The sequence below is a fragment of the Bubalus bubalis genome, chromosome 4 (genome assembly GCF_019923935.1).
Source record: "Bubalus bubalis isolate 160015118507 breed Murrah chromosome 4, NDDB_SH_1, whole genome shotgun sequence".
In the NCBI taxonomy this organism is placed as follows: Eukaryota; Metazoa; Chordata; class Mammalia; order Artiodactyla; family Bovidae; genus Bubalus; species Bubalus bubalis.
Window position 1 is genome coordinate 69,347,057 of NC_059160.1, and position 24,186 is coordinate 69,371,242.

The 24,186-nt window shown below is 34.5% G+C and overlaps 1 protein-coding gene across 7 annotated transcripts in view; it reads left to right on the plus strand.

The window, feature by feature from the left end:
- The window catches only part of MON2 (MON2 homolog, regulator of endosome-to-Golgi trafficking), a 111,030-nt gene that overhangs the window by 13,964 nt on the left and 72,880 nt on the right, over nt 1-24,186 (plus strand). For 5 of the 7 annotated variants that reach the window (XM_044941579.1, XM_044941578.1, XM_044941575.1 and 2 more), the window contains exons 2-8: nt 2,596-2,659; nt 11,431-11,558; nt 12,716-12,847; nt 13,727-13,856; nt 15,703-15,800; nt 16,911-17,036; nt 23,755-23,949. In XM_044941579.1, the coding sequence (XP_044797514.1) occupies nt 2,596-2,659; nt 11,431-11,558; nt 12,716-12,847; nt 13,727-13,856; nt 15,703-15,800; nt 16,911-17,036; nt 23,755-23,949 (873 nt within the window). Of the gene's footprint in view, nt 1-2,595; nt 2,660-8,065; nt 8,147-11,430; nt 11,559-12,715; nt 12,848-13,726; nt 13,857-15,702; nt 15,801-16,910; nt 17,037-23,754; nt 23,950-24,186 lie in introns of all 7 variants that reach the window. The other 2 variants (XM_044941577.1, XM_044941576.1) reach the window with 2 other exon arrangements.

A 24,186-nucleotide genomic window follows, 5' to 3' on the forward strand; every position in this document is an offset into this window, starting at 1 on the left:
TTACTGACATGTAGCATCCAGTATGCTACAGGACTGATTTTGGAAACTGACTGGAATTCAGAAAGTTAGAACAGATTACATTGGATTTATGATGATTTATTTTGATATCTGTTGATTGAAGAAGAATGAAATACTGAATTTGAGCATAGGCATGGTACAGAGGGCCATAGTAAGGAGGGAGAGAGTTTGAACATTTGAAATGTTGGTGGAAGAAAGTTCAGTGACCATAGATTAATTTCAGTTGACTTAGTAAGAAAATTACTTAAGACATTTAAAGTGGGGTGTATGAATATAACAAAGTATACATAATAATTTCAGTGTTACTGAATTTTTATAGTAGTAGGTTTATTTGGTTTGTGCATCTTCATACCAGATCCAGAATCTGACCACTCCTTATCATCTCAGTCATTATCACCTCAGGCCTATCCACCATCATCTTTTGCTTATATTATTACAATAGCCTCTTAAATTTTGCCCCATGTTGGAATCACCTGAAGATTTTTAAAAATGCCAGTGCGTTACTCCCACTGGCAGTCATTCTGATGTAATCTTTGGAATGGGTTGCAACCTGGGCATCATGATTTTTTTAAAGTGTCTGGTGTTCTAATATACACTGCCCCTAGATAATCAGAAAATCAATAATCTTTCCATGAAGTCATTTATTTTGACTACATTTTTCTGCTAGTAGCCATGTACATTTAATTCGGAACATTTCCATTTCTTAAAGTTTCTTAAAGCCCTAGATATCCATTAGGCTTCTTAGTTGTAAGCAGTGGAAACTAACTTGGGCTGATGTAAGTGGAAATGAAGTTTACTGATAGAACATTGAGGGGCTCGTAGAATTGGTAGAAGACTGGATGAAGCCAACCTTAGAAAGTACAGGACTGAGAGGAGGCTGAACAGCTAAGAACCACTGCAAAACTCATTGCCACTGAGACCATTACTACTGTCTCTGCTAACAGTGAAGTTGGAAATTCTCTAATGACAGACAAGGGCTTCACGTGCTTGGAATTCCACAAAACGACAAAGGTATACATTGTGTAGCCTACAATGTGTCGTTTATTTTATGCATCAACCCAGTGTTCCTCAACCTAATAACCTATAGGACACTGAGTTCTTCCATAATTATTTAAAAAACTTTAGTGCCTTCTACTACTGTCCTTTAGTAAACATTAAGAGATAACAATAAATGAACAAGTAGCAAGCAAATTAATAGGAAAACTTGAATATAATATATGAATACTTGTGTATTATTTTTGGAGGTATAGTCACCAGTTCAAGTATAAAATAGGCATGTTTCTTAATAGTAAAAATGTCCTGAGTTTCTATAATGGACGAAGAAGGCAATGGCACCCCACTCCAGTACTCTTGCCTGGAAAATCCCATGGACGGAGGAGCCTGGTAGGCTGCAGTCCATGGGGTCACTAAGTCGGACATGACTGAGCAACTTCACTTTCACTTTTCACTTTCATGCATTGGAGAAGGAAATGGCAACCCACTCCAGTGTTCTTGCCTGGAGAATCCCAGGGACGGGGAAGCCTGGTGAGCTGCCATCTATGGGGTTGCACAGAGTCGGACACAACTGAAGCAACTTAGCAGCATATCAATATTGTATGTTAGCAGTGTCCAGTAGAAGTATAATGTGGGCAACATATGCAGTCCATGTGTGTAATTTTAAATTGCATTTAAAAAGTAAAAAGAAACATTTAGTTTTAATGATATATAATACTTAACACAACTCAGTTCGAGTAGCCACATATAAAGTGCTTAGTAGTCATATGTGCATGTTTAATTGCTAAGTCGTGTCTGACTTCGCGACCCTGTGGACTGTAGCCTGCCAGGCTCCCCTGTCCCATGTATTTTCCAGGCAAGAATACTGGACTGGGTCGCCATTTCCTTCTCCAGGGGATCCTTCCAACCCTGGGATCGAACTCTCGTCTCCTGCATTGGCAGGTGGATTCTTCACCACTGCACCACTGGGGAAGCCTAGTCACCTATAGCCAGTGGCTACCATGTTGGACAGCACAGTCCTGTGGCATAGTATAAAATGCCGTATGACTTTCAAATACTGCCAGCTCAACTTAATTATGCTGAAATGATTTAGACACCTTATGAAAACTGAATGTTTTAAAAGAGCACAATCTAAAAGTAATGACAGGGTTCTTGGTTATTCATTCTCTTCTAATTCAAAGCAGTTTTACTTGAGTTTGCAATGTTTTATAATTTTTTTTTTATGGTTGAGAGAGAAGTGTGAAATGGGAAAGAGAAACCTATTTTTTTTCATTAGTCTTTGATTTTATTGTTTTTTATTTTCTGAAGATTTAAATGTGAGGGTTTAGGGTATTTCAGATGCAACTGAAGGCATAGAAAGGCAACATGCTTTTGCAATGCAGTTTGTGAGAATAATCAAGTTAATCATACTTTATTACATTTAGTGTATGTTTCACTACTAGACTTTAGTATCTGAAGTTTGTAAAATAAAAAAGATAGTAGTGACTGACTCTGTGCTTGAGATTTTATCATACCTGATTTCTTTTCCCTTGATAATTCATGTCATTAGTAAGTTTTATGTTCTAATTATTTTTATTCTTGCAGGCTGCTGAATCAGGAATAATAAAAGTTAAAACAATAGCTGCACGAAACACCGAAATTTTGGCAGGTAATTTTTTGCATTAAAAATTCAACAATTAATGAAAGTTTGACTAATGGTAAAAGTAGAATCTTAAAACCCATCAGTTTTTTTTTTTTATAGCATCTCTTCCTTATGCTCCAGCATGCTATCCATAATGAAAAAGAACATGCAAAAGTCCCTAATTTATGAACTAATTGGGTTTCCTAGAGATGAATGCTATACTGTTCTCTGAAATCAGAAAGCTTAAAACTACTAACTCCTTAAAGGCAAAGATTTTTCATACTCATCTTTGTATTCTCCTCCTCCTCTTGTCAATTACCTAAGATACACCTTACCCATAAAAGGCATTCAATTAATATTTGTTGTATTGAAAGAAAGATTGGTTCTCAGACCACCTTCCCAGATCTCTCTTATCTTTGAAATAAGCAGGGCATTATATAGATTTAACATTTTTTTGATTGATCCTAGTTTTGGGGGAGAAATTTTCAAAAGTTCTCTCTGGCACCGTTTTGATACTCAGTCTGCCTCCTCTTTTTCTTCATGCCTTTCTGTTCTTGCCTCGATAATGAACATGCAAAGGAAGGAAACTGGCATTTTTGAGAATCTGTTACATGTGAGGCATTTGTGCCACTTGATCTTATATAGGACAACCTTGTGCGGAAATATTCTTTTTTAATAGTAGAGCAAATTGAGATGCAGAGAGATTTAGTGGTGTAAGGTCGGTCACTTGGTAAGTGGTGGAATCAAATTTAAATCCTGGGCTGTTCAGAACCCATGTTCTTCCTGCTGCAGTGTGCTGCCGTAGTACTGTGAGGTTTCCACACTAGCTGCTCTCTTCCAAGTGCTTGTACTTAACTGCTGCTTACTTCACTGATCCTTACATGCATTTCCAGTTCCAGTGGTGCTGTTGTTCTCAGCTAGTTACAGGAGAAAAGCAGTCCTATTAAATCGATTTATACAAAGTCCTAATAGTGAAGACCCAATATAACTCTAAGTCTCTTTACATTTTTTAAAGAAGCATACCAGTAAATTCCTAAAGGGTGGAATTTTAAAGAATATTACAAAATGAAATTAAGATGTTTGGGGCTAGTTTAAGGGTGACAGATAAGAGTGGATTTCATTTGCCACCTTAGGGTTAGCCCTGCTAAGTTGCATCTGTTTCTCACAGCTTCTCTGATTTTGAACATTCTGACGAAACACCAAGGAGTTATATAACATTATTCACAGCATTGAATAGTGCTCTGTGTGCATACTGAGTAAAGGGGTAGAGTGAAATGGTGGGTAAAGGCAAAGGTATGTGTGGTTGGACTGGGAGGATGGGCAAGTGGGTTTGGGAAACGCATGTTGGGTGGATTAGCTACCATGAGGAAATTGTTTCAAGATAAATTATGGACATGGGTGTTTTTAAGTTGGAGATGTCATAGGCCAATTATATTAGAATGTCATTGCAAATATTTACTTTTGTTTCTGTCATTGCTGATATTATGGTAAGTCCTTAATTATTCTTCAGTAATAGAAATTTTCATTGAGTCTGTTTTTGATGGACTATTTCTTTAAAAAGACTTTTCTTCAGAGGATCACTGTCTGTCACAGAGTTCTGTACTGCGTAAAATGTCTAATTCATACTAAGGACAAATAAAAAAAATTTTTTCTCAGTTACTATGAGTTTAAGTGGACTGTTAATTTCATTTTAATTCAATTAGCTTTATTAAAATCAGGTTAGAACAAATCCTTATGCACATACAATTAATAATTCTTGCTTTAGTATCCATAGTATCCAGAACCATGTACTCGAGGAGGTATATTAGCATTTAAATTTTTTCCTAGTGTTTTAGCCAAGTATTTATAGCAGTTGATTGATCAGTAAAAATTTATGATTTTAGACCACTGTCATCTTGAAAAATCATGGGCTCCAAAGAAAAAGGGAGAGTTTAAATTAGTGTGTCATTTCTCAAGTACTTAATTCAGGGTATAGTTAATATTGAGAACATTTTTTTGGTAACTTTTTATTTCCTGAGAAGTGTTTACTTCTCTAAAGACTATAGGTTACCACTTTTGTGCTGTAATGGATGTTAAAGACAGCAAACGACTGAAGAGTCTCAAATGATATGGGAATTATTCAGAAAATAAGAAAGGTTGCTATAAAAATTAGAACCCTTAGTTAGGTTAGGGTTAGTTAGGGTCACTTAGTTAGTTAGACCCTTAGTTAGTTAGGGTCGCTTGTCAGAGGAAACAGTACTTAGCATAGATTTTAACCAACTTGAGTTTTCCTAGATTTATTTTCCAAGGGAAGGTTATTTACATTGTAGAATAAATCTTTGCTTTACATCTCCACTTCTTTTAAGCATCCTCCTTTAATGTTTATTTTTCTTTGTTTTCACTGCTGTCATGAATGCTGACATAAGTGGAATGCTATGCCAGGTAATGTCAGCATCAATGCACATACACAGATCATCATCTCAACATTGCCTTTTTCTTTAAAACTGCAAGTGAGAGATAGCAACATAAAGTTTTTCATTTACAAGGCCAAATGCCTTAATCTTACATTTGACTATCATATATTATAAATTGTTTTTATTATCCTAGCTTACAATAAATGTACTTGAACTTGACTGAAAAGATTTGTGTTATACAGAAATTATATAAACAGAGAATCTGCTATTTGAATAAATATTGGAAATAAGGAAATCAATGAAGTTGTGAAATCTTTTAAAATTGTATATTTAAGCCCTGACTCAAAACTGTAACAATTACAACCACCTAACACCGCTTTCAACTACTGTCAGTATATATAGAACATTTTTACATAATCATTATGTATGATTTGTGTTCTTCTGTCCTCACAGTTTCCCTCATTCTTTTCATATCTATATAGTCTTATTGCTAAAAATTCTCTAATTTCAGTAGCAATGAATAAATATACTTTGGAATTTTTTTCTGACATTAAAGTGTTATTTGTTGATTTTATTCAATATATTCTGTTTTATCAGTCTATATATCTGTGATTTTTTACGAACATCCATAGAATATCCCATATAACATATTCTTAATAAATAATTATGTAAGAATCATTGGTGGAGATACAAAGATGGGTAATATAATTCACCTACAATCTGTGTATTAATGCAAGAACTATATTTGAAAAGTGTGTTTGTACCATTCATTCTATTTAGCTTACCTGCTCCTTCATTTACTTTTTGGAGCTCTTTGTCAGAAATTTTCCCTTCCTGAAGACATACTTCTTGAGGTCAGGATCAATATCTTATTCTTCCTTACATTGCTGCTAGATAGTGCATACATGGGGAATAGTAATGAAGTGAAGTCCCTCAGTTGTGTCCCACTCTGTGCGACCCCATGGGTTGTAGCCCACCAGGCTTCTCCATCCATGGAATTTTCCAGGCATGAGTACTGGAGTGGGTTGCCAAGCCCTCCTTAAATGTAGGCTAATAAATGAGTCACTCCAAAATGCAAGTAAGACTCCTTGAGTGTTGCCACTAGTATATTTTTGACCTCTCTTTAGTTTTATGTGTTATGATTGAGTACATAAATTTTGTCATATTTAGATCATCTCAGCCTGCTAACAGTAATGAAAGAGACAGATTCTAAACAAAATTCTGGGGCTTATATGGTAAATGTCAGGTGGAAGTATAGATGGGCCTGTTATAAGAATATCAGGAAGACTCCTAATCCAACCCGAGACAATGAAGCTGAGCCTTGATGCTCGAAAAGGAGTTAGCCAGGCAAATAAGGTGTAGGAGTAATAAGTAAGGGAAGTTACTTACATGCATGAGGTATAAAACAGTTTGGTCTATTGGGTACCTGTCCAACTACTGCCATTGTGTGACTTCCTGGGTAGCTTGATGGAAAGAGGTTGAATTAGGGAGGTGACACTTTCATATAAGTATTTTTATACTCTGTACATTACTCTGACAGCAGTGTGAAAGGCATATTTCAGTGCATCATCAGTACAGAAGGGGTCTGTTGGTAGACTGCTACCGTAACCCAGGATAGAAGATACGGGGGGCTGTACTTTATTGCTTGCTAACAAATTGACCTAATGGATCGGAGTGCTTTCTCTGCCACATAATGTGTTTTTCTTGATTCTTTTCCCCCCTTTTTTAAAAAACAAATTTTAACTTTTATCCTGCCTTTATTATATCATACTTTTTTGATACCATATTTTCTAATTTTTAAAATTGTTCCAAAATATTTCAGCAAGTGATTGTAATTTAGGTATGTTTCAGTATTTAGAATTATTTCTTTAAGATACATTTCTAGGAATGAAATTATTAAAGGATATGAACCTGTTCTTGAAATTTTTTATCACTGCTTTCTAAAAAGATAAAAGTTTATGCTTTTACCAACTATATGTGACTGTATTTTTATAGCATCCTTGTAAGATTATTATTTTAAAAAATCTTTTCAGTCCTTGAACAAGCAAATGACTTCTCATTTTAATTGACATTTCTTTTTAATGTTGAACATTTTTCTCTGAATATATTAAATTATTTTTTCATTTTAGGTTTTTTTTTTGGAGTTTTTGTGTTTTCTTTATCAAATATTTGAGCTATTTATATAGCAAAATATTAACTTCTCATGTTTATATCATATTATCTGCATTATTTACCTCTTAATTTTTTATCTGTGCTGCTAAGTCACTTCAGTTGTGTCCTACTCTGTGTGACCCCATAGATGGCAGCCCACCAGGCTCCTGCGGCCCTGGGATTCTCCAGGCAAGAACACTGGAGTGGGTTGCCATTTCCTTTTCCAATGCACGAAAGTGAAAAGTGAAAGTGAAGTCGCTCAGTTGTGTCCGACTCTTAGTGACCTCGTGGACTGAAGCCTGCCAGGCTCCTCCGTCCATGGGATTTTCCAGGCAAAAGAGTACTGGAGTGGGGTGCCATTGCCTTCTCCGTAATTTTTTATCTAGATGCTTTTTATTTGTATATAATCTAACTTTTTTGATTTGTTGCTCTATATTTAAGTAGTCTTTCTGCTTCCATGTAGTTGATAGTCGCTTTTGCTTTCTTCTTGTTTTTCTATGGTTTGATGTTTTTCTTAATACAGGTTAGACGAGGACCTAGGTGTTTTTTCTTTTGCTGAATTACTGACTGTAGCAACATCATTTGTTGAATAATTCTTCCTTTACCTGTGATGTACTTTTATGATGACACTGTTCATAATTTTATTTGTCCTCATATTGAATCATTTAAAATATTTTCAGATATTTTGAACCATTAAACTTTTTTAAGTTTTTCCCATAACTAGATTTTAAAGGTTTTGAGGATATCAGTCATGTCTCCATCACATTTTATTTCTTTCACAAGAGCTATAGTTTGTCATTTAATGACTGGTAAAATTTTAAAAACCTTTTATTAACCCCTGTTAGTGTGATTCATAGTGGGGTACCCTAGTTTAATTCTTTTTTTCCAGGATAAAACCTGCAATTTTGCAGTGAAACTGCTCAGAGCAAGGAAACCCCTAGGATATGGGGACCTGCTGGATCTCTTTCAGGTGTGTGAAAGTGCATCATTTGATCTCACAGTTATACAATTTGGAAATAAACACAGAGTTTCAGTCTATTAAAGGAGTTGTGCTTCTGAAGGGACTTATGTAGAAACTAAACTTTTTCTTTTTTTCCTTCTCTCCACCCACTCCTCCTCACCCTGCCCCCCCACCCTCCAGCCCCCGCTACAGGTTTTGATTAAAAAGCATTGACCTTTTCCTCTTTTTTCCCCTAGATTTTTTTTAAAATGGTTAAAGCAACATACATGTTGCTTGATATTTTTGCACAGCCTTTTCCTCAATGTGATCTCTAAACTCTAAACCTATAAGAAGGTTTTTATGTGAAGCCACCCTTAAGATGCATGTAATTAAAATTACTGTTTATAAAGAGAAAGCAGCAATTGCCCAGTTAGAAGAGTAGAATTGATTTCTGATTCTGATTCATTATGACATTTAGAAGAAGAGAAAAATAATTAGCAGCTTTTAAAAATGATCTTTATCTTCATTGTGATCTAGATCTGGTAGATATGTTTGTTTTTCACATTATGCTTCAAAAAACAGAATAGATCAATAGGTTTTCTTTTTTGATTGTTGTTGATCATCTATTTTGGATAATATAGAAATTTCCTTTAATCATTATATTCTCACATAAACTGGGAGGAAAAAAAGTAGGAAGGATGGATACCTTTGAGTTACATTAAAATACAGTTAATTATTTTTATTACTACATTAATTTTAACTCAGCTTGATAGAGCTGAATAGCTGTGACTGAATGTATAATTCACCTTATTTTATTCATTCTAAGATAAGACAGTTTTTTCACATGTTAATATTCCCCAAATTAGCATGCATTTTACAGCTGATGGTTTCTTAGAATCACTGTGGGCCAGATACTTTTGTAGTTGTCTTTTTCAGTGAACTTGTTCATAGTTGTTCATACTATCACATCAGTTGAATTGCATGCATTGTTGATATCATGTAAGTTTCGTTATTTGAAATGTTACCTTTCTTGTGCAGAAACTTCCTGTTAACATCTTATGGTAAGATCAAAAAACACCAGCATCAAAGCATGCAGAATGGGTGTCATTAGCTTAGAAGAGTATCTCAGAGACAGTAGTGAAGTGCTCTCAAGCAATGAGGCATTGCAAACAATCCAGTTAAAAAATGGACAGAAGTTCTAAATAGACATTTTTTTCCAAAGAATACATACAGATGGCCAACAGGTACATGAAAAGATACTCAACATCATTAATCATTAGTGCTATGCAAATCAAAGGCAAACAAGGGTTATCACCTTACACCTGTTAGAAGGAAGGACTGTTACCAAAAAGATAAGAAATAACAATGGCCTTCTTGACCTAAAGGATGAAATTATGAGGAAAAATTGTAAGTTATTAGAAAGTATTGTATCATTGTTTAATTAGCATAGGTAATTGGCCCTGATTTTCTTTCTGGTGATATATGTGTGTCTTAAAACAATTGTCATCAGAGGTTCTGTAGAAGTACACTGTGTTTCCTTCTGTGGAGACAGATTCCCTTTCCTTCATTCTTCTGATGACTTTAGGCAGACAGCTTTGAAATGTTTCATTGATTTCTTTTAGACACTTTTAACTCTTTTAGTTTCCATTTGCATCATATGCTGTTTGCCTTAAAGAGTGGCAGCATAATGCTGTGGAAAGAGTAGTGAACCTGGGATTAGAAGACATATTTTTGGATTCTGGTTTTGCCACCTACTTATTGTGTCATGGGGTTCAGATCATGCCCTATAAACTCTGCATGAGTATTATGATACTCAAATGAGAAACACATGTTAATGTCGTAAAAATTTTAAATGCAACTTATGAATATTGAAAACTTACATTTGTCTGAACAAGATTTAATAATATGGAACGTTCTGCAGAGTTGGGGTGGCATCAGACTTCAGTGATTTTGGCAGAATTGAATATAGCAGGATATTTACTGCTTCGGAATAGTATTTTTTGAGCTTTATTGTCATCTTTTAATCACTCATAAAAATGTTTTGTGACATTGTTATGGAAATTTTATGTCTCTGATTTTGAAGCAGAACCTTGATGCAAAAGAAAGCAAGGAAATAACGCAAGGGAGCTGTTTTTTGGAAACACTGTTCATTGCCAGTCATATTTGCCATCTCTTAGCTGTGATTTATGCTGGCATACTGAAGGATTTTACAGAGCATGCTGTAGGGAATAATAGTCTTTATTTGCCATACCATAAAGAAGCTTTGGGAGAAGAAAGAAGGGATTTTAAGTGATAAAATTAATGTTAACACTAGCTTTACACTTGTAAAGGTGACTCTGGTTGACTTTCCCACAATTTCTTTTGAAAAACATGTTAAAAGTCAAGTTTTGTGTGACTTTATTACAGGATTTAACCTATTAAAATAATTGATGTATGCAGTACATTGAAAACAAATACCTAACCTGTAAGTTTAATGTTCTTGTGACTTGGAATTTTATGTTATTTATTCAAATTCCCTGAGGATGACAAATGTGAAATGTGTCTTATTCATCTTTGTGTAGCTACCCACTAAGTGTGTGTGTACTGATTTAACTTCATTTTGTAAGTTTAAATTATGTATAATTCAGTTTGTGCATTTTCTAATCTTTTACATTTTTGTTGCTATTTGAAAACTTCTGAAATAACTGGCTTGGTAGAAGGAGTTATTTTAAGATTTGGAATTACAGCATGTTCATCCAATTAATTTAAAGCTATACTTCAGTATTAAGAGTAGTAATGTTATTGTTTTTAATGGGTTTTAATTTTAATTAACATTAATTTTTATTGTTTTAATGGTTTACTTCTTGAAGAAGAAATTAGAGCCAGTGAATTCAAGGCATGTAATAAAATTCTAGGGAGCTCTGATATTCATTCAGAAATGTGGTAGAGTTGATGTCTATACTATTTTTAATTACTTTTCTGTTCTAGAATATGAGTTCTTATTCCTATTTTCCCTTCTACACTATTGAAGCAATAGTCTACTCAGTGGCAAGATAGAACTTCTGAGAAGTTGCCCTTAAAGAGTTTATAGAAGATGGAGGAGAACCAAAGGACAGAGTGTCAGGAGAAAGGCATGGGAAAACTGTACTTAAGGAGGGTAGTTTAGGTATAGAGTCTGAAGTATTTTAACTCTTACTGCTTGATTTTTATTTTCATATTTATTTTATATTAAGTGATTTTTATTAAGATTGTCATTACTGGTTGAAATTATGTGAAAAATGTTCTTATTTATGAATTATGTTTAAATTTTTATTTTGTATGTGTTCTAAATAAAGCATTGAAGGAGAACAGCTCAGAGGTTGTTCAACCTTTTCTAATGGGTTGTGGAACCAAGGAACCAAAGATCACTCAACTGTGTTTGGCTGCCATTCAGAGACTCATGTCCCATGAAGTGGTATCTGAGGTAATGTGAAGATTTTATCTGAACTGTGCACCTACAAATCAGATCAGGAGTTTTCTCAAGGAGAGAATAAAACATGCCTGGTATTTAATATAAATCAGTGCTTGAAGGACATGGCTTCATTTTCAAAGGTTGCCAAATTGTCTCATTATTAAACACTCAGTATAGATGGGCTAAATTTTGTCAAATCTTTTGGAATCTTAAGAAGTCATGTGTGCTCAGTTGCTTAGTTGTATCCGACTCTTCATGGCCCCATGGACTGTAGCCCACCAGGCTTCTCTGCCCATGGAATTTTCCAGGCAAGAATACTTGAGTGGGTTGCCGTTTTCTACTCTAGGGGATATTCCCAAACCCTCATCTCTTGCGTCTCCTGCATTGGCAGGAGGATTCTTTACCACTAGTGCCACCATAGTTCATTAATATAGATAATTTTGAGAACCAAGCAAATTTTCAATATCAGTGATGAAGAATATCATTCATGAATTACTTTTTTAAAGGCAGGAGAGAAAATCATGACTTTATTTCCTAGATTGTCTGAAGTGTTGCTCGTTAAGGGTATTCATATCTAACCTCATGATGGTAAAAACAGGAAAAACATTGTATTACTATGAATCTGCATCCTGCTTGTCTGCTTAACTTTGTACTTCATAGGGTACTTTTTAATAGAAATGGTAAATTCTTTTGCCTTTGGTATAACATTCTAAACAGTATCAGATTTAATTGAGTTTGTAAATGTGTTGTTAATTTGAGTTGTATTTTTTCTATAACTCGTTTTCCATCTTGTCAATGAAATAATACAGTAACAGACTCATAATTTGTATATGTTTATATTCATAAGTGTCCAAATGAAATATACCCCTATTATTTTAGAAATGAGCCTTGATTTTGGCAAGGTATTTCAGAACTGCATGTTGCTGTTTGCCTATATTCAAACATTTTAAATCTTAAAGCATTTTTTTTGAGAAGAAAATTAATTGGTTGCAGTTCTTGAATTAGTTGAGACATGTATTTGGATCTATAGATTTAGAAACATAGGTTTTTGTTAATGTGATCAAGAAATTCTCTCCAGGTAAGATTATATTTGCATACTTTTTCTTGCTTAGGGACCCAACATACCTATATTTTATTTGTTGACAATAATTAAAATACTTGTTTTACAGACTGCAGCTGGAAATATAATTAACATGCTTTGGCAGCTAATGGAAAATAGTCTTGAAGAACTTAAGCTGCTTCAAACAGTTCTTGTTCTTTTAACAACCAATACAGTAGTTCATGATGAGGCACTCTCTAAGGTAGGAACCTGTTTGTCCAAGTTCATTAAGCGCTTTGGGACAGTATTTGGATAAGATGACCGAAAGAGGAAAGCCTAGTGCTGTTTGAACTAAAAGCAACTTTCCTGTAGCTATTGTGATAATGCACATTGCATGTTAAAAGCCTTCAGTGCCTTATTTTCCACAGATTAGAGATGATATCAGGTTAGGGTGATTAAACAGACTCCCTTGGATATAGCTGACAGGCTTGGTTATGAATACAATACGGAAAAAGAAAAGTAGCAGAAGCAAAGGAATAGAGAAAGAAGAAAAGAAAACAGTATTTGTTTCCAGGTATCAGTGTTGTCCACAATTACCTTGGGTGTTCCTGACAGCTGTCTCTTTCCCCCTTTCAAAATAATTTCACATGTAAAATGTATGTAAGCTAGATAACTTAAGTTTGCCCCTGAAGCAGCTGGAGAAGTGTCATTTTGGCATTAATACTAGATAAGGCTGCATGTATGAAAGCTCTTTCTCATTCCTTCTCTCTTTGAAACATGTAACAACTGTTATATTATGTTTCATCTTTAAATTTTTTTTTAAATTGTGAAATATTTCCAAAGAACAGAAAGTGCAGAGAGTAATGTAAAAATAGCCTCAATTAATAGTTTATTATTTAGGGTAAAAGGTGCATTTCACATTACCTTTGCTAATCTTATGTGTCTTTATATTCACTGAGAGTTTGAATTGTTTAAAAATACTGACGTTTTTGTAGCTTTATTGTATAAAAGAGTGGGACTTTTATACTTTTAGCGAAGGTGATTGAAACAGCAAAACATAAATTATTTGCGGTTACATCAGATAAAGATAATAACCATATTCATCAACTTATTTCATGCTAAATGAATCTTGTTTTTTTAGGCAATTGTTCTTTGTTTTCGATTACACTTCACAAAAGATAATATTACAAATAATACAGCTGCTGCTACAGTGCGACAAGTTGTTACTGTTGTTTTTGAGAGGATGGTTGCTGAAGATGAAAGACACAGAGGTAAAGTGATGAAAGTTGTTTCCTTTTGCCTGTGGGTGACTCTAATGTCCATGATTATTCATTTAATGATTGTCCGCCATTCCCCTATGAACTTAGGCTACCTAATAATTAGAATACCTTTAGAAAGTATATTAACGTCTTTATTACTGATAATGGCAAACCAAAAGGTAAATATCTCACAGTTTTGTCACCCTAAGAAGTGGACCCCGTTTTCTGTATTTATTTCTAATATATTCAAAATTTTATGTTGAAGATGGTAATAGCACATTTTATACAAGGTATTGCATCGTAAGTATTTTTAGCCAAACAGTACATATGGTTATTTTGTGTTACATTTTAAATTTTTGTAATTGAAATTTTACTTGGTTGCATTATATTTTGTGGCTATTCTATAATTTAATGAACTACTTATGTTCTGTAGTTCAGTATTGTTCTGAGTGTCTTCCTACGTATATATTTCCATTTGAATTATTTTTTTAAAGTAAATTTTCAAAAGTGAGCTTCCCTCATGTGAATTTTTGTCTTTGCCTATTAATATGTATTAATCAAGAATATTTATTAATGTAAAGCCTACTCTTCATATTTTCATCAAATCCTTTTATTTGTAATTTTTAACATTTTCAATATTTGAAACATTGCCTAAAAACTTAGAAACATATCCTGTCACAGAGCTTATAGATACTGTTTCTGTTATAATTTTTATAATTTGATAAATTTTAAGTTTTTTTATTTGTTATTCTTATTAGATGAAAAGTAAAAATTTTCCACGTGATAAGTTGAAAAAATCATGAGGTGCTGTCATCAAGAACAGCCTCTCTGTTTTATGGAGTCAAGAAACGGAAGATTAAACTTTTTTTTAAGTTTTTTTCACCCCTAAACTCTTGATATTATACAGTCTTTCATATCATTTGGTGTTATTTTGGTAATATTGGTAAAAAAAAAAAATAGCAATACTAGTAAATAATAATAGTTATGCCTACTCTAATAATTATTTCACTTTATCTGAATTTAACCATTGGTCAAACTTTTCACATTCTGTTTCAGGCATTTTTCATCTATTTGTTTATTAAGATATTCCCACTAACTTTTGTCTCACTTTTCCAAGGGGAAATGCAGGTGGAATTCTAACAGTTTGAAATATAAAGGAATTAAACGTAGAGGATAAAACAGAGCAGTTCTCCAGTTTGAATATCTTATATACCATAAGCGCAATATAATTTCTGAATTGATAGTTTGGCTGTGTGTCTAATATCACACTTAATACTTTCTAATAAGGTAGAAAATATTTAGAACCTCTTCCTTTTCAAGTAGTCATTAGTCAAGATTTATTCGAAACAGTTTGCCATGACTTACAGGAAATAGTATCTTGTTAATATTCAAAGAAATTGAGAAGCCCCGTTCTAGGTGACTCTTGGCTAGTCAATACCTGTCTCTGACATAGTACTTAATGGCAGGTCAAGCAGTTAATTCTCTTGAAGATGGTGAGATTATAGAGGAATTAACTGTGGTAAATATTTATATGTTTGATATTTAAAGATACATTCAAATATGACATGGGTTTCAAATCCATGAAATGACTAGAGAAAGGGGTACTAGGAAAATCATATGTATGGACAAAGATAATAAGCTTATTAAAATGAACATGAGATAGTGAAGAGTATTTTTTTATGATATGATGTATAAAAATGTAATTCCCAATTTTTCTTTCCATTTTGGAGGCATGGTTGTGAACTTAAAGTTTATAATTCTGTAAATACATACTTATCTTCAGTATACCTTTTAGGCAGTATATATGATTTATTAAAAGCACCAAGAACTCCTAAAACCCTTCTTATTTTGATTGCAGATATTACAGACCAACCAGTACTAGTCCAAGGAAATAGTAACAGAAGATCTGTCAGTACCCTCAAACCTTGTGCTAAAGATGCATATATGCTTTTCCAGGTATTTCCATTGATAAGAATAATTTTTATAATATAGTTTTGTGTGAATTTTTGATTTTGGAATTTTGTATCTGATTTAATTTTTAAGTGTTTTTTTTTTTAATTGTCATTTTAAAGTGTCAAAAAGTAGTATAGATTTAAAAAGAAAAAAGTAGTACAAGTTTCCTCCACTATCTGATAGTAGCACATTTCTGTGAAACTTCAAAATGCCTTAAGTGAAAAAGCAATTACCTTAGGACACAATTACCTAACGAATGCACAAAATAAATCAAGATAAGCACAGACACACACACAGCTCAGAGCTTTGGCAGCTTGATGCTGAGATGCTGAGTATAGTTCCTGGAGAAAGAAATTGAAGGTACCATTCTTGCTGCTGGGGGGTTGTGCAGCCTCTGTTATGGGCTGCCTGCAAAACAAATGCGGAACATGGATTTCATTTTTGTCTTTTTTTCTTTTTTTAAAGAAAATTGAAAATCTTCAGATTTTCTTCTGGTTAAAGAAAGTCTGATTTCTTCTGGTTAAAGAAAATAGGTGCTAATCTAGGTCTTTTGTAAAAACTAAGTGGTGAAGAACTTTTGGAAAGCATGTGATATCTGTCTAAAACATTAAAGAGTGTCTATACCTAATTAGCATGATAAAATGTTATGTTTCATTTTAAGGAAATAAAATGAGTGAAATCCTGAACTAGCTATATTAGGAATGACTAGTCATATAAAATACTTGCTTTAATAGGAAAATTAAAGTATTTACTTAAATTCTGCTCTATCTGATATAACGTGATATACAAATACCTGATTTTTAGATTACTTGTCATGAATAAAACAAGATTAACCTGCACTAAAAATTTTATTAATTTTGATTAGAGAGTCTTTAAACAATGTTAGAATAACATTTTGTCTCTACTCTGTATATTAAGTTTACTTACATAATCAACTATACAATTAATTAGAATTTGATTTATCAATACTTAATTTCTAAGGAATAAAACCTTCTGATAAGAAGAGATACTTCAAATAATTTTTTATGAGCTATGAATTTTGAAAAGGACATTGCATTCCAGCATGTGTAATATTTTATTTATTTTTTATTTATTGTTTGATTTATTTTCCAGGACCTTTGTCAGTTGGTTAATGCTGATGCCCCTTACTGGCTAGTAGGTATGACAGAAATGACCCGAACATTTGGCCTTGAATTACTTGAATCAGTCCTGAATGATTTTCCACAAGTCTTTTTACAAGTAAGCCATTTATGGTATCTTGCAACAAAATTAATCTTTCCTTTTTTCAGAGATAATTTTCAAGAAAGCAAGATGTATTTTTCCCCCACATTAAAAGATGCAAAAAATTATAGCTTCAGACTTTAGACATAATTATCTTCTGTTATGTTAACTTTTGTTGTGCCCAAGCATTTTGAAATTTTAATGTTAGAAGGAAACCCTAGAGTCTTGTCCGGTCAAGCATTTCCCAATCTAAGGGTGTATGAAGGAGCTCTTTTTATAATGTTTATAATTATATATAGAGGCCTGGCGTGTATATATAGAGGCCTGGCGTGCTGCGATTCATGGGGTTGCAAGGAGTCGGACACAACTGAGCAACTGATCTGATACATATTATAATGTTTGTGATGTGAACTCTTTTTTATAATATTTAAAAGCCTTAAAAATTGTTGCTAATTTTTGTATGCAGCTGTGTGCTTTTATGTAATTTAAATGGAAAAAAGAAGTCATCAATGCTTATTTAATAAATTTAATGTGCTGTGCAAAATATTTCAAAACAGTTGATAGGGAAAAAAGTGAGAAAGAATTCAAACTTCTCATTTTACTTGTAAGAAGCTAAAGTCTAAAAGTGATTCAGTGATTTACATGGGTTTTTTAGTTATTTGCAGATCTTGAACTAAAATTGAGAACTTTTAACTGTACTCTAGCTCCTTTCCCTAATATGTGGCCCCTCCCTAGGTCAGCTATTTGATCTTTGCTCTTACCTACAACACAAGTGGATCAAGTGCCACAAAAGTAGAAGACCCTTTAGCCCAGGAGTCGGTATTGAAATCTTTACTACAGGGCTTATAGTTTTTGTCCATATTAGATAAGTCTTCAGTGCTTTCAGTGGTATTGAACAATATTAACTGAGGATTCCCTTTCTTGTATTAGCATAGGAGAAGTTAAGGTATAACTTGATTCATAATCTTGTATAAACTGATAGTTGTAACAGCTACGACTTTTGACTGCCTGCTCCGTGCTAAACTTTGCCAAATTCCTTACATATCGTACTCTCTTTAATCTTCACAAATACCTGAAGTACCAGTTATTCCTATTTTACCCAGGAGGAAGCTAAGACTTTGAGGGTTAAATAATTTGTCTAAGGGTTCATCATTTGTGAGTGTCCTCATCCTTTAGCCTCACTGTCATTTTTGTTCCTAAATGACCCAAGTGTACTCCTGCTTCAAGGCCTTTGTACTTACTGCTGCTGGGGCCTGGAATACTTTTCTCCCATATAGATTGTTCTCTTACACTTTTGAGGACTTGACTCAATGGTCAACATATCAGACAAACCTTTCCCACCACTCTGTGTAAAATGGCAGCTTCTTTTCCTGGCAGCACTCTTGTCTTTCTGACTCCTTGTCATTTTTCTTATTACTTCCTGACATATGTGTTTGTACATGAGTTGATCTGTTTTTTCCCCCTCATAAAAAAAAGTAAGTTCTATGAGGCAGGGACTTAGTTCAGTGTTGTACAAATACCTATAATAGTGCCTGGCATATGGCAGGTATTTGATATATATTTGAATAAATGAGTGAATGAACTGGTAAATGAATTTGAATTAGAAATTTCTGTAGTTTGTATTACATTTTCTAATTTTGTAGGGAAAGGTTTGAAAAAATAGTTTCAGATTTATTGTGCCCAAAATAAATCTGTTCTACTTTATGCTTCTTGCTATAATCCAGAGGAGAAAAAAGAATTACCTTGTGTAAGATCCTAAAATTTACTCCTACAGACCCCTTAAAAAACTAGGAATAAAACTACCATATGACCTAACAATCCCACTACTGAGCATATGCCCTGAGAAAACCATAATTGAAAAAAACACATGTACCCCCATGTTCACTGCAACACTATTTACAATAGCTAAGACATGAAGGAAACCTAGATGGAATCTGGAAAGATGGTACTGATGAACCTATTTGCAGGGCAGCAGTGGAAACGCAGAGATAAAGAAAAGACTTGTGGACAAAGTGGGGGAAAGAGAGGGTGGAACGAATTGAGAGAGTAGCATGGAAACATATACAATACCATATGTAAAATAGATACCCAGTGGGAATTTGCTGTATGAAGCAAGAATCTTAAATCCAGTGCTCTCTGACAACCTAGAGGAGAGGGATGAGGTGGGAAAGGTGGGAGGGAGGTTCAAGAGGGAGAGGGCATATGTATACCTATGGCTGACTCATGTTGATATATGGCAGAAACCAACACAATATTGTAAAGTAATTATCTTCCAATTAAAAATAAATTTAAAAATTGCTCCTATGAAATTTTCTTTAGGAGATAAATGTTTGTTTTCATTCACTCATTATTCACTCATCCAGTCAGAATTTACCAATACCTTACAATCTGCTGGTGAATGTGTTCAGTGCAAAGGGTTCAGTATTTAAGATAGATAAAATTCTTGCCCTTATCGTGCTTTGCAGTCTAATTAGAAGCAAAACATTACTAAATGATAAACTGTGATGAGTGCAATGAGGGAAAAGTATAAAAAGTGCTATAAAAGTGAGTAACATAGGTACCAAACCTAGTGGAGAGTTGGTGATCAATGAAGGCTGTGAAGGTTTTACCTGAAATATGAAGAGTATTTAGTTGAGAGAAATAGGTAGTATAGGAAAAGAATGTTCTAGAGCAGTGACTCTAAGAAAGGATCTGCCTTATCTTTTAGAAAATAAGCTCTGCAAGAGCAGGGACAAAATTGAGCTTAACCCTGAATTTCACAGTGACCACAGGACTGGAAAAGGTCAGTTTTCATTCCAATACCAAAGAAGGGCAGTGCCAAAGAATGTTCAAAGTACCACACAGTTGTCCTCATTTCATATGCCAGCAAGGTCATGCTCAAAATCCTCCAAGCTAGGCTTCAACAGTACATGAACTGAGAACTTCCAGATGTACAAGCTGGATTTAGAAAAGGCAGAGGAATCAGAGATCCAATTGCCAACATCTGTTGGGTCATAGAAAAAGCAAGAGAATTCCAGAACAATATCTACTTCTGCCTCATTGTCAACGCGGAAGCCTTTGACTGAGTGGATCACAGCAAACTGGAAAATCCCGTGGTTTTTCCAGTAGTCATGTATGAATGTGAAAGCTGGACTATAAAGAAGGTTGAGCACTGAAGAATTGTTGTTTTTGAACTGTGGTGTTGGAGAAGACTCTTGAGAGTCCCTTGGACTGCAAGGAGATCCAACCAGTCAATCCTAAAGGAAATCAACCCCGAATATTCATTGAAAGGACTGATGCTGAAGCTTCAGTACTTTGGCCACCTGATGTGAAGAGCCGACTCTTTGGAAAAGACTCTGATGCTGGGAAGGATAGAAGGCAGTAGGAGAAGGGGACGACAGAAGATGAGATGACTGTGGCATCATCGACTCAATGGACATGAGTTTGAGCAAGTCCGGGAGATGGTAACGGACAGGGAAGCCTGGTGTGTGTCCATGGGGTCAGCAAAAGTTGGACATGACTGAGCAACTGAACAAGAATATCACAATTCCTGACATACATAATACAGTTGGCAAGTAAATGCTGAATAAAGCACTGAAATGTGAGGAAATAGGCAGTCTTTTACCTTCTTCAAAATGAACTTAGTGAATTATAGATATATTTTATTAATCAAAGATGACTTCCAACTTTATGGCTTGAGCCATAGGGAATATTCTATGAGGAGAACATTTGCTAGAAAGGGTAGTATGTTCAGTTTTGAACTTACTCCTTTGGAAATACCCAAGTGTACACAGAATAGTAGTTTGATTTATATATCTTGAGCTTGAAAGTAAGGTTTTGGGCTGAAGTTACAAATTTGAACTTCACTGGCACATACATGAGTGAGTGAGGTCACCTGTTGTGATGACATGGTAGCAAGGACCTGATATTCTGGAGCTTTGAGGGACCTCGTTGTTAAACGGTGGGCACGAGAGGATGAGCGCACAGGAGAGACTCAGCACGGAGGCCAGAAATGTGGGAATGCATTTGAGCATTCCTTTTAGGAATCAGTTATGTCAGGGGCTTCAGTGAAATTTGGTAAGACTGCTAGGGCAGTATTGGTTTTGGCCACAGATAAATACATCATGATGTATATGTATAACGAGAATAGTTTAAAGGGAGATGGAATATAGATTGGTGGGGGTTGTTTAGGAAACATAGCTGTAGTTAGTTGAATGTGAGGGGAAAAAGTTAACATAAAACTTGTAGGAAATGTCTGAAATATTTATGAGTTAACTAGTACGTAGAACTGGACATGGAACAACAGACTGGTTCCAAATAGGAAAAGGAGTACGTCAAGGCTGTATATTGTCACCCTGCTTATTTAACTTCTATGCAGAGTACATCATGAGAAACGCTGGGCTGGAAGAAGCACAAGCTGGAATCAAGATTGCCAGGAGAAATATCAATCACCTCAGATATGCAGATGACACCACCCTTATGGCAGAAAGTGAAGAACTCAAGAGCCTCTTGAGATGAAAGTGAAAGAGGAGAGTGAAAAAGTTGGCTCAAAGCTCAACATTCAGAAAACTAAGATCATGGCATCTGGTCCCATCACTTCACGGGAAATAGATGGGGAAACAGTGGAAACAGTTTCAGACTTTATTTTTTGGGGCTCCAAAATCACTGCAGATGGTGATAGCAGCCATGAAATTAAAAGACACTCCTTGGAAGGAAAGTTATGACCAACCTAGATAGCATATTGAAAAGCAGAGACATTACTTTGCCAACAAAGGTCCATCTAGTCAAGGCTATGGTTTTTCCATTGGTCATGTATGGATGTGAGAGTTGGACTACAAAGAAAACTGAGCGCTGAAGAATTGATGCTTTTGAACTGTGGTGTTGGAGAAGACTCTTGAGAGTCCCTTGGACTGCAAGGAGATCCAACCAGTCCATTCTAAAGGAGATCAGTCCTGGGTGTTCTTTGGAAGGAATGATGCTAAGGCTGAAACTCCAAGACTTTGGCCACCTCATGCGAAGAGTTGACTCATTGGAAAAGACTCTGATGCTGGGAGGGATTGGGGGCAGGAGGAGAAGGGGACGACAGAGGATGAGATGGCTGGATGGCATCACCGACTCGATGGATGTGAGTCCGAGTGAACTCCGGGAGTTGGTAATGGACAGGGAGGCCTGGTGTGCTGCTCTTCATGGGGTCGCAAAGAGTTGGACACGACTGAGCGACTGAACTGAAGACTATTTAGGAAAGTATGAAAACGGACTTAACTATGCTTTTCATTTTGTCAGTCAATGAAACTACTATAGATGTGAATGTAGAATTTCAAATCACATAACTTAAGAAAAAATTTATTTTTAAAATTTATTTTGGTGGGGGCTATACTGGGTCTTCGTTGCTGTGTGTGGGCCTTCTCCAACTGCAGTGAGCATGGGCTGCTCTAGTGGCAGTGCACGAGCTTCTCACTGCAGTCGTTCTCTTGTTGTGCCGCACAGGCTTTAGGGCATGCAGCCTCAGTAGTTGTGGCACACAGGCTTTGTTGTTCCATGGCATGTGGGATCTTCCTGGACCGGGGACTGAACTCGTATTTCCTGCATGGTGGGCGGATTCCTTGCCACTGAGCCACCAGGAACACCCTCCATAAGATCCTATTTTTAGGGGGGGAAGAATTAAAAGTACATTAAAATGAATTTAAAATCTAGAAGGATATATATTTGGAGTCAACAGTGACTCACTAACTTATCTCTGGGAGATACTAAGCAAAACTTTTATTTTTATCTTTTTACTTCTCTGTGTTTTCTTTCCTTTTTTCTGCTTAGTGAACCTGTATTGTTTTCTTGAATTAATCTGATTTTTTAAAAGATACATTTTACAAATTAAAAAAAACTACTCTACTCTAAACTACTCTAAAAAAAACTACTGCCTTATCTTTCCTTTTCTCTAAGATTAAAGGATTGGATTGGTTGATTTTTATTTTTGTATCTTTGTTCTTGGCCTCATTGAAACTGGGTTGCTTAAAACAACAGAATAATTTTTATATTTGAGGTTAAACATTGACTGTAGACTGGACCTTTTTTTGCCAGTATAACAAGACTATTTTTGGCTAATATATTGAGCAAATTAATAAGTTAAGGGAGGTTTTCTGCGTAATATGCCATAATTATAAATAATATTTAAGAATTCTCTGTAAGATTCTCAGACTTTAAAATAATTATGCTTGTTTGTCATTGTGTTTTTTACCAACTCATTGTGTTCTGTTCAAGTGATCTAACTAGAACAAAATATTAATTAATCTGTTTGTGAATAGAATTATCTTCACAAAATAAAGTCTGAATTATGTAATTTATTTACTTTATTATTCAAATTTTCTCCTCTCCGCTTCCTGTTTAAATGCTTTATCTGTTTGAATTTGTAAAATCTATTTTCTTTTGTTTTTTATGTTTTTAATTGCTGGAATTTCTAATGTCCTACTAAAATTAAAATTCCTAGTAATAAACATCATTTTAATTCCACAATTATTAAATGTTCTTTTTTTAAATTTCAATTCTTCTTAAAACTTCTTGAAATATTATCATTTGATCTTATATTCTCAAAGAGGAATCCTAATTTCAGAATTGTGTGTAAACTTTAAAATGAGCTATATAAACATAATTTTATTCACACTGATTATTGAAGCTTGTTATTAACTGTGAGACTTTTATAAGCATTAAGTACAAAGTAAATCAATTTTTTTTTCTTTCTTTTTTTTTTAATCTTTGCAAATAGCATCAGGAATTTAGTTTCCTCCTCAAAGAAAGAGTATGTCCTCTTGTGATAAAGCTCTTTTCTCCAAATATAAAATTCAGACAAGGTTCCAGCACTTCATCTTCTCCAGCACCAGTTGAAAAACCGTATTTTCCTATCTGCATGCGTTTGCTGAGAGTAGTATCTGTTCTGATTAAGCAGTTTTACAGTCTTTTGGTAAGTGTTAATTTTCATGTGTTTGTTTATATAATTGCATGAAGCCTTTTCTGAAAAGATGATCTTATTATATTTAGCTACTTCAGTTAAGCAAACTTCTTTTTTTTTTTTTTTTGAGTACTTATAGGTAATCTCCAAGATATTTGAAAGTTCATTCTTTCTTGAATCTCTCTTATGTTTATGTGGTATTATATACTGTATAACCCTATTGCATTTTATACCTCATTATTTTCTTAG